This window comes from Nannobrachium achirus, assembly GCF_963921795.1.
Source record: "Nannobrachium achirus genome assembly, chromosome: 8".
Taxonomy (NCBI): Eukaryota; Metazoa; Chordata; class Actinopteri; order Myctophiformes; family Myctophidae; genus Nannobrachium; species Nannobrachium achirus.
Window position 1 is genome coordinate 56,717,153 of NC_137817.1, and position 11,578 is coordinate 56,728,730.

General features: G+C 46.6%; 2 protein-coding genes across 2 annotated transcripts; one reads left to right on the forward strand and one right to left on the reverse strand.

Annotated features, from left to right (window-relative positions):
• Nucleotides 1–1,723: 1,723 nt before the first annotated feature.
• On the reverse strand, nt 1,724–4,256 carry LOC308290240 (ATP-binding cassette sub-family B member 6-like; the record flags this gene model as incomplete). The annotated part of the gene is given in 2 exon segments (XM_080732015.1): nt 1,724–1,775; nt 1,777–4,256. Coding segments are annotated over 2 exon segments (2,532 nt in total).
• Nucleotides 4,257–4,947: 691 nt separating this feature from the next.
• On the forward strand, nt 4,948–6,966 carry LOC308290242 (broad substrate specificity ATP-binding cassette transporter ABCG2-like; the record flags this gene model as incomplete). The annotated part of the gene is made up of 1 exon (XM_080732017.1): nt 4,948–6,966. The coding sequence occupies one exon, from the start codon at nt 4,948–4,950 to the stop codon at nt 6,964–6,966; it is 2,019 nt and encodes a 672-aa protein (XP_080588143.1).
• Between the last annotated feature and the right edge of the window lie 4,612 nt (nt 6,967–11,578).

An 11,578-nucleotide genomic window follows, 5' to 3' on the forward strand; every position in this document is an offset into this window, starting at 1 on the left:
GTGCCCCTCAAACCAATGGCATGACCTGAGGCCACAGTGGCCTTAATGCCCCAGCTGACTGTACCACTTTCTCTTCTGTCTCTTTCTTGTCAACATGTAGACAGTAGACACTAGTGGCCTATATCTTTCCTGTCATGTAGACAAGACAGTCTTCTGTTGAGATTCTGAAATCTTAACTCCCCAGAGTCCCCATCTTTAAACCAATCCAGTGACTTTGATTGGTGCATGGCCTGAGCATGGATCAGATTGTAAATACCATTGTGTATCTATTTCACTGCAGATGAAGTTATTAACCCTATCCCTTAAATTCAACAAATTCCTTCAATGGACTAAAATCTTGTTTTATTTGATGGCCTTCCTGCCCTGGCATTTGGCCTTTGTGCCCTCAAAAAATGTGGCCTTTCCCCTAAAAAACCTTGCTTGCAATACACGCACTGTCTTTTGAAGTCAGTCAGAGAGCAGTGGTTCTGGACAACTGGATCTCCATATCCCATTCATTCGCTCTACATTATGGCCATATATGAGCATATCGGTCAGATCTATCTACTGTATCTAAGGGCAAGGTTTCAGCCTTATTTGAGCCCCTTTGACTTCCATTATACAAAAGTAAAGTTAAATATTCTGAAAAATATGGTAATAATAATCGCACATGTGCAAAGTGAGCGGTGCAAACAAGACACACATGTCTCCTTGTATGGGCCATTCTGTCCGTGACGTTAGTTACTTTATGTGTATGAGCATGGATCTCCGTACATGGAGACCCGTACTAATACATTTTGACTAATCATTTTGTCCATCCATACAATTCAATTCATACATGGAGATCTGTACTAATATACACAAAGTGAGCAGTTTGCACTGCTCAAAGTTGCACCTGTGAAGGCTTGCCCACCTGCCCCTGGCAGGTAAATAAAACTTTCGGGCAGGTGAAGTTTGCTTTCAGGTTTGTTTCCCGACCGTGCAAGTGCTCATTTGAGAGGTGACACAACCGTCTATAAACACAACACGAGATATCTGTCTAAACACCTGAACGTGGCCTGTCTTCTGCTCTATGGAATGTAAAATAAGAGCACTGTTTACCTATGTGCTGTTTTTTTACTGTTGCTACACTTAAAAATATAAAATAACAAGTGTGAAACGATAGACATATTCAATCATAGCTATGTAGGTATTTGGTATTGGGCAAGTGGGCATGACATTTGGGCAAGTAGAACATGACTACTGAGACCTTAGTGTCAACCCCTGCTGCATATCTCCTTGTATGGGCTGTTCTGTCCATGACATCAGCTGTGGTGATGTCAGTCTCCCCGTTGAGCTTCACTGTGAAGCAGGTCTCAAAGTCACACTTTTGCCACACATAGTAAAGTGAACATAGCAGATTCTTGGGGAGACATGAATTTTAAAATCTACGGAGCAACCACTACACTTACTGTAGATCACGGGTTGTTAACACAACCCAAACCTCCACCGAAGTTTAACTGCGCTTCAAATCTTTTTGAGAAAGAAAAGCACCAGCTCTGTACATTTTGTAGTCTTACTTTCCTTCGACTCCTTGATCTGTCATGGCAGGATAAGCCAGAAACACCAACACACACTTTACAAAGTGATCCGAGTGTTCTTGTGTATCAACCTCATACACTTAGTCAGAAATGTAAGAGTTCAACCGAGCAATAAATGGCACCCTGGCCGCCGCCGTTGCTAAAAAAAACACAATCTCCTCCACTCAGTGTTGTCGGTGGCTAACAGAGGCCACCGGCGGTAGTGGTTTCTCAGACGCGGCCTTTGTTCTCCGTGTCTGAAGCCGAGTCAGAGTCCTGGGTCTGTTGTTTCATCCACATGTCTGCATACAGACCGCCTTTGGCGAGCAGCTCGTCATGTCTTCCTCGCTCTGCTATCTGGCCCTCGTTGACGACCAGGATCTGGTCTGCTCCGATGATGGTGGACAACCTGTGTGCAACGACCACGGTGGAGCGGTTGGCACAGACCGTAGCCAGAGAAGCCTGGATGTTGCGTTCCGTCTGCGTGTCCAGGGCCGACGTGGCCTCGTCCAGGAGGATGATCTGCGGGGCTTTGAGGATGGTTCGGGCGATGGCCACCCTCTGCTTCTCCCCTCCGCTCAGCCTCAGACCTCTCTCCCCCACCTGGGTGTCGTAGCCGTCGGGGAAGGCCAGGATCTTATCGTGGATGTCGGCGGCGATGGCGGCCTGCTCCACCTCCTGGTCCGTGGCGGTGACGCGTCCGTAGCGGATGTTGTCGCGAATGTTGTCGTTGAAGAGCACGGTGTCCTGGGGTACTACGCCGATGTGGGAGCGAAGAGACGCCTGTTTCACCATGGATATGTCCTGGCCGTCGATGCGAATGCAGCCTCCCTGGACGTCATAGAAACGGAAGATGAGCTGAATGATGGTGCTCTTGCCCGAGCCCGACTGTCCCACCAGGGCTACTGTCTGTCCCGGATGCACAGTGAAAGACATGTCCTTCAGAATCTCCCTCCCACTAGTGTAGCTGAAGAAGACATTCTCAAATTCCACTTTTCCCTGTGTGTAGAGAAGGTTGCCCGCGTTTACGTCATCTCTTACCTCTTTGTCCTCCTCAAACAGTTTGAACATGCTTTCCATGTCAACAAATGAATTCTGGATCCTCATGTAGTAGGTTCCAAACCAGTTGAGGGGCGTGTACAGCTGGATGATGTACGTCCCGAACAGGACGAAGTCTCCGACCTGAAACCTTCCTTCAGTGACAAAGTAGGCACAGAGCAGAGAGCCAGCGAGCAGTCCGGATCCAATGACCAGGTTCTGGGTTTGGTTGAGGAAGGCCAGGGACGCGTGTGTTTTCCACTCTGACGTCTGGTGCTTGAGGATGGCCTCCTCAAAGCGGCTGACCTCATAGCTCTCTGCGTTGTAGTACTTCACCGTCTCAAAGTTTAACAGGGAGTCCACAGCCTTTGACTTGGCGTTGTTGTCCTGGATGTTCATGTCCCGTCTGTATTTGGTTCTCCATTCGGTGATGATGATGGTCAATGTCAGATAGAGAGCCATGCAGACGAACACGATGAGGCCGAACCAGGCGTTGAAGTAAGTGATGAAGTAGATGATTGAGATGACAATGTCTGCGATGGTGGGGAAGATGCTGAACACGATGTAGCCGAGCAGACTGTTGATGGAGGAGGTTCCGCGGTCGACGCTCCTCAGAACGTCTCCAGTCTTGCGTCCCAGGTGCCAGCGCAGCGACAGGGAGTGCAGGTGACCGAACAGACGCATCTGCACCATGCGGTTGGTGTACTGCTGCACCCGAATCCACAGGAAGGAGCGCAGGTTGCTGACGAACCCCGACGCCCCTGCCCCTCCCCCCTGCAGGAACTTGAAGAGGACGTAGATGCACACCGTGGTGGCCAGAGTGTTCCAGCTGCTCCCATCTGTCAGCTCGTTCACAATGTTCTTGTAGTAGATGGGCACAAAGACGTTGATGGCCCTCTCGGCTACCAGTAGACACAGACAGAGCAGGACCAACAGCTGGAGGAAGACGTTGCCTCGGGGCCACATGTAGGGAACCAGCAGACGCACCTTCCGACTGAAACCCTGCCAGGTAGACTGCTTCTCCTCTGCTGCCCCCAGAAGAGCCTGTCCATCATGCTCAACATCACGCTCGTCCTCCTTGATTAGCGGCACGTATGGTCTCCGCGGCAGCCCGGGAGCTTTCAGACCGATGAAGAAGAGTGTGCCGGTGCCAAGGTACCGCATCAACCACAGAGCAAAGAGGACCTGCTGCTGGGGGTCTTCCAGTGCCCACCACCAGTGAGGGCTGAACCAGGACACGAAGGCCAGGTTCTCTGCGCAGAAGGCCAGAGCCCAGAAGAGCAGCAGTGCGGCGCTGTGTCCTCCCCTGGGCCTCTCCACCCTGAGCAGGGCCACGGCCCAGACCCAGCCCAGCACCGAGAAACAGCCATACAGCAGCACGTAGCTGGGCAGCTCCCCTCCGCTTGCCACGTGCCACAGCATCCCTCCCAGGAACTGCAGCAGGAGGAGCGTGGAGACGGCCTGCTGCAGAGCGTAGAGGCGGGAGCGCGGGACGAACTTGGGCTCCATGGCGGCGCCGTAGCACCGGTAGCACGCGAAGTGCATGGTGCCCAGCAGGAAGGCCATGCTCAACAGCACGGAAGGCACAAGCGTGAAATAGAAGCAGGGCGCCATGCCGTGGTCCACCCACGTCTGGGACACCGAGGAGTTGGCCTCACAGTAGCTCCCAAGCAACGCCATGCTGGCTGCAGCAGCAGCTGCTGCTTGTGAAGAACAGAACGCTGCAGCTGGTTCTGGTTGACACACTACTAGTAAACTATAACTAACTGCGTGGTTGGTCTTTGGTAGCTTTGTGTTTTTTGCAGATACAGTAGTGCGGACTTTATAAAAGTAAAATATTTTGAAAAGTATTGTAATAAAAATCGAAGCTGTGCGAAGTGAGCATGGTATCAAACACAACACACGTGCTTATCTCTTTGTATGGGCCGTTCTGTCTGTGACATTAGCTGTGGTGATGTGGGTCTCTGCGTACTTTCTATGACGTGAGTCTTGTGTGACGTTAGTCTCGTACTATGGACATAGGGACACACAAAGCCAGACATATTAGGAGCGGTTAGGGCAATGTTTCAGCCTTATTTGAGCCCCTTTGACTTCCATTATAAAAGTAAAGTTACATTTTTCAAAAAGTATAAAATGTATTTTGTGAAAAAGAAACTGCTGATCGGGCTGGCGATTTGCAAGATTAGCTCCAGAAAGACAGACATATTGATACACTATAGGCTACCTATGTGATGTAATTTCCGCATGACATATCTATGACATATGACTCCATATTTAAGCAAGATTAAGTTTAAGTACAATATGTCAAGGAAAAACATCATGTGGAGGTTTTATATATTAGATAATGCCAGAGACATTACCATCTATTACCATGGAGGAGGATCTAGAGAGAGGTCACACGCACATTACCATGGAGGAGGATCTTAACACCAATGAGACAGCCCTGTTGGAGGTCCTGATAGACGGGGAGCTGGCCAATCAGCTATCTGACTCTGGCTCCACTGTGAGCTTTCACAACATCCAGTACAAAGTGGTGCTTAAATCCGGCTTCCTCTGCAAGAAGACCACAACCAAGAAAATACTGGTGGACATCAATGGAATCATGAGACCTGGTCTGCACGCTATTCTTGGACCAACGGGAAGTGGAAAGTCCTCTTTCCTGGATATTCTCGCTGCGAGGAAGGACCCGGCAGGTCTCTCCGGGGAGGTCCTCATAGATGGAGCTCCACAACCTCACAACTTCAAGTGTCTCTCGGGCTATGTGGTTCAAGATGACGTGGTGATGGGCACACTGACAGTGCGGGAGAACCTCAGCTTCTCTGCGGCGCTGCGCCTCCCAAGCTCAGTGCCTCAGGGGGAGAAGGAGGCTCGTGTGAATCACCTGATCAGAGAGCTGGGACTCACCAATGTGGCCAACTCCAAGGTGGGCACACCGCTGATCCGGGGGATCTCAGGCGGGGAGAGGAAGAGGACGAGTATTGGCATGGAGCTCATCACTGACCCATCTGTTCTCTTTCTGGATGAACCCACCACAGGCCTGGACGCCAGCACTGCCAACTCTGTCCTGCTGCTGCTGAAAAAGATGGCCAGTCATGGACGCATCATCATCATGACCATCCACCAACCACGGTATTCCATCTACAGACTTTTTGACAGCCTGACCTTGCTGGTTAGTGGGAAAATGGTGTACCATGGACCTGCACTAAATGCTCTGGACTACTTCACCAACATTGGCTATGCCTGTGAACCTCACAACAACCCAGCAGACTTCTTTCTGGATGTCATCAATGGAGACTCTACTGGCACCACTGTCACCAAGAAGCAGGCGGGCCCTGAAGAACTGGGCTTACCGAAGGAGTCGAGCAGCCCCGTACAGAGCATTGAAGAGTGCCTGGTGGAGCAGTACAGGAACAGCGTCTACTTTAGGGATACGCAGGCCGAGCTGGAGCGTATTAGCCAGAGTAAACGGTCCATCAGCCCGACAGCGTCCCACGTCGTCACCTATAACACCTGCTTCTTTCACCAGCTCCACTGGCTGCTCAAGAGAACCATAAAGGACCTCGTGAGGAATCCACAGACCGCAGTGGCCCAGCTGGTAATGAACATCTTTCTGGCTCTCGTTGTGGGTGCCATCTACTTGGACGTCCAAGATGACCAGAGTGGGATCCAGAACAGGATGGGAGTCCTCTTCTTCATCTCCACCTTCCAGTGTTTCAGCTCCTTGTCCGCAGCTGAGATCTTCATCACTGGGCGGAAGCTCTTCGTGCATGAATACATCAGTGGCTACTACAGAGTGTCTGTTTACTTCCTGTCTAGGATCCTGGCTGACATCATCACTTTGCGCACCATCCCCACCATCATCTTCTGTTGCATCGTCTACTCCATGATCGGCCTGAAAGCCACAGCTTCCGCCTTTATCATCTTCACACTGACAGTGATGGGGCAGGGCTATACAGCGGTATCCATGACCATGGCCATTTCAGCAGACCTGACCGTGGTCACACTAGCAGACATTTTAATTATGGTCATCTTCGCCTTCATGATGATCTTTTCTGGTCTACTCGTGCACCTCCCCAGCGTCAAGTACTGGCTGGCCTGGGCCCAGTACATCAGTATTCCTCGCTATGGTCTGGCTGCCCTCCAGATCAACGAGTTTGTGGGCTTAAAGTTCTGTGAGAACCTTGTGATGCCCACCATGTCTCCTGACCCCACCAACTGCAGTGTGAGCCTAGTTGGCCTGACATGCACAGGGGAACAATACCTGGACTATCTTGGAGTTAAATACACCACATGGGATCTGTTAGCGAATCATGTGGCTCTGATTGTCATGGCTGGCATCTTCCTCGTCATCGCATACCTGAAACTACGCTTCATCAAGAAGTTGACTTAAGATGGCCCCCTCTGGGTACAGTGTATTGCAGGGGTTCCCAAACGTTCTTTGTCTCAGGGCACCCTATACATATTTTTTTAATCTGAGGCACCCCTACATTATAATCTTCACTCCCAGCACCTTAAAGCTGTACTGTGGAAGCTGCTCAACTAGTGGTCAGTAGCGGTATTGCTTTTTTCGGCCAGAGTCGCCGACCCCCGCGGCCGTCGCGAGCACCTCCGCCTCGCCGATACGATTCCGTAGAGCTGTCTCCCATCATTTTTAGACCAGGATTGAGGGAGTAGCAAGCAAGATTCCTTCACCAATGTAAACACAGTTGCTGAGGGAAGCTACTTCCTTTAGAGACAGCAAGACTCGCTGTGATTGGCCGGTGGTGTATGATCGGCGCTGTGATTGGCCGGTAGTGTATCATGTGGGAGATGACATCATTTTGCCGGGAAATTCTCCCCCCCTCACAACTCATAGAAAACATATAAAGAGAAGGCTTCAGAAGCTGAAAATAACAGAGTGGGGGTTCTAAAACTTTAGCGATTTAACAGTTAGGACAATTTTAAGATTTGTTTTATAAAAAAAGTTACATGGTACAACTTTAAATTTATAGAATATCGTCGTTGTCGGGTGGAAACCTTGTACCGTATTTTCCGGACTATAAGGCGCACCGGACTATAAGGCGCACTGTAGTTTTTTGAGAAAATTAAAGGCTTTTAAGTGCGCCTTATAGTCCGGAAAATACGGTATGTCCAAAACCATTCGTTTTGTATTTATCATCTACAGCCGATCTACAAGCGCACAACGCCTCACTAGTTTTGTGCGACAGAGGTTTCTGGCTAACAGTGAGGATATTTTAGTGATTATGTTTCGAGGAAAACGTTGAGATGATAGCCATTTTGGTTAGAACTGACTGAAAATAACTTTGTACTTCAAGTTTAAAATTATACTAAATATTTCTTCAAGTGTCCAAATAAATTCCAAATATTAATGATCTCGCGGCACCACTGGACTGCTGTCGCGGCACCCCAGGGTGCCCCGTCACCCACTTTGAAAACCCCTGGTGTATTGGTCTCTTCAGAGACGATACACAATGTATACACATTAGATTGATATTCTGCCATGAAGGAGTGTGTATTGCAGTGGTTCTGAACCTTTCCTGGATCAGTGTTCTCCCTCCCATCTGACCTTAACATAGCAGCTGCCGTGTTATTTCTCATATAAAGGACTCAAGTGGTCACTTATTTTTTGATGAAATCAGATGACACCTCTTTATTACGATGCAAACCATTGTAAGCTTTTAGATCTGCAATTTGCATAGCCCGGAACTCCATGTTCCGGACGTACATGACGTATGTGTCAGGACTCCATGGATCCCATCTTGTCACACTAGACTAACGTCATAGAAAGTACGCAGAGACCGACATCACTGCTGATGTCACGGAATTGTCCCAGATTCTAACAACCAGCCTAAGAGCTAGATTTACAAATTCTGTCTGCTGTGCATGTCTGCGTTGTGACATTATAGGTTACCTTGTTAAAGGATAATTGTGTATCTTGGAAATTATATAATAATAATATATATACATATTAAAAAAAACGTAATAAGCCTAAAATGGCTTGACTGGAGTGATATCTCCCTATGTAATGACAGCAAGATTGGTTGCAAATTATTTTTAACTAACATTAACCACAAGAGGGAACCGAAGGAAAGGGCCAGTTTCCTTGCCTTGTATAGATGATGACTGTAGAGGCCTAATGAAAAGGAAAGGTGAACTACTGAAACAATTATTAAAGTCTCGCCTGAACAGAGATCCACAGAAATGTACCCATACAAGAAATAAATCTTGCTCTAAATTTGAGAGGCAATCATCAGCATCTTTCCTGTTATATCAAAGGTGGCAGAGGAGTGGATTGCATTCATTGCATTGTGTTTTGTGCCCATCCACTCCATAGAATCAGCCAACTGTTTTCAATGAGAAGGTGACATATATTATGATATATGTATTGGCCATTAATAAACGCTGTCCCTTCCAAATAATCAAGTAAAGTCAAGAACAATGGAAGTCTAAGTGAGTGTTGGAACCATAGAGTTACCTGTATAATAGCCTATAGTTTTGTTTGAGCACAGCTTGAGAGGCTATTTCGACCAATCAGATTTCTTGGTAGGAACCAAGTGGGCAGCTCACTTGACTAGTTTTGCTGATGGAGTGCCTTGTTCAACAGCATCCATTCCTTTTCCCTGGATGGTCAGACAAAGGTGCATTTTCTGAGTTGTTGGAGACATCCAGTGGTTTTTGGAGCGAGGCTTTACATAGGCCTGCCTTATTATATTTTTATAGTCCTGTCCTGTCCTGTCCGACGGTAGCTTGTGGACTTTGTCCATCTTTGTATCTGATGTGTGCCGGTTGACCATTAACCAGCTGTAAAAAAAAAACAGCAGCACTTTATTGTTCAGCAGCAGGAAGCTATCTGACCTACAAACACGTCAACAATGATCTGAGTTTCAGTTGTGAGATGAACATTTAGAACGCCTTGAACACATTGAACCACTCGTCTTAACCACACGTTTCCTGGCGTCCCCATTAAGACTTGAGGTTATTTGGAGAAAATAACAGATCTATCTCTTGTGAGCTAAATAGACAGGATGAGATTTGGTGTATAGGGGGGAAAGCAGTGGTGTAAAAAGTACTCAGATTTTTTTACTTATCACAAAAGTATCAATACTGCATTAAAGAAATACTCTGTTAGAAGTAAAAAGTCTGGAATTCAAAATGTACTTGGGTAAAAGTATGAAAGTGTTGGCATCAAAATGTACTTAAAGTACAAAAGCATAAGTGTTGGGGGGGGGGGGGTCTGCGGACAAATATAAATCATCATATAAATCAGAACTAGCCTACTGATTTAGAAGGCATTTGTAGAATCTGTCTTGATTATAGTCACACACATCAAATAGCAGCAGGTATGAAGTCACAGTTTCATGTTCATGGGCTTTGTGGTAGCATGTGATGTGACCGGTGGTTCTCAAAGTGGGGTCCAGGGACTCCTAGTGGTCCTTGAGGGGGTTCCAGGGGGTCCACAGACATAGTTCATATAGCATAAAAATCTGTTTAACCACTTTAAACCTGCTGTACACCAGCTATTTGAAAATAGCAAATCTAAAAGTTTACATACAACACACAGTGATGCGATGCCTTGTGAGCTCATATAGATCTGCTATTTTCAAAGAATTGCGAGACAATGTGTCAAATTTCAAATAATTTTTGAAACATCTGAAAACACAAATCTTTTATGGGGGCTCCCTGGCTATATACGGTATAGACTACATATTACTTTGTAATTCCCGTACAGGAAAAAGTTTGAGAAGCACAGACACAGAGAAAGCATTTCCTGCTGTTTGCCTGTACAGGACAGTATTGATTGTACAACAGTGATACTGATCGACTGCTTGGAAACAAACATCTCTCTGTAGTTGGAGTGTAAAGTCCAGTAACTGTTCACTGTCCCACACAACATAAACCAGGACACCTACTTCATTCATCCACCACGTATGTCCTGTCCAGTACAATCCAATACAACTTTATTTATAGAGCACATTTCAAAACAACAGTGTTGACCAAAGTGCTGCACAGTATAAGCATAACAACAAATAAAAATGCAATACAAATGAACACAACGGCAATAAAATGTATCAAAAAAGTAAATGAAAATAACAGAATTAGCTTGTAAATCTGTTATTTTCACTATTCAACAAAATACAAATAAAATAGAGTGTTTGGCTTTCATGACATGCATGCCCAAAATAGTATAGGGATGTCGGGTTGAAAGTGGCTGATGAATGTATGGTTGCAGACAGGAAAACACGTGCATAACGTGTGTCGCATGTAGATGGGGATGCACTAGCAGCCATCATAACACCCCATATTCATTTAAAAAAAAAAGTCTATCACTTTTATAAATCTCTATAGGCCTATTGAACAATTCTTCTTTAATATCCTTCTGAATTGGCTTCCATTCCTACTAGTGAGAACTTTACTGAGCATGTGCAGTGGTCAGGTGGACTACTGGTCCACAGGAAGTAGTGAGACGTAATGAGTGTGACACAAGGTGGTATGATACAGTGTGACATCATTCCTCCTCAGTTTCATTAGAGCTTCCTGGAACAGACGTTCTTTCCTCCTAACATCTGATAATGAACAGCTTTTATGACTTTACTTTGTATGCATGCTGTCAGTATACAGTACGCCACAGAAGTACCGGCACTATTTTGTCAAGTGTTTCATACTTTTTGAAATAACTTCAAGTTCATAATGGGGTTCTGATCGGGCTGAAACCATGCCCAAATTTCGAGTCATACGTCATATGTTATAGATGAAGACGACTGATGTCATAGATGACTGATGTCATATAGATTACTTACCTTTGCAGCTTTTGCTGGGAGCACTTGTCACTTCTGTTTTTGCACTAGTATTTAAGTATTATTGCATGTCTTTGACTTAATGGTGAGACAATTATGTAGCAGTGACTGTTATGGACACTTTATTTGATTAGGGTAACTTCTTCTTGTTTGGCACTGCATTGATAAGTAGTACTACCAGTAAGACGCGTAAGGGGCGCGACCTGG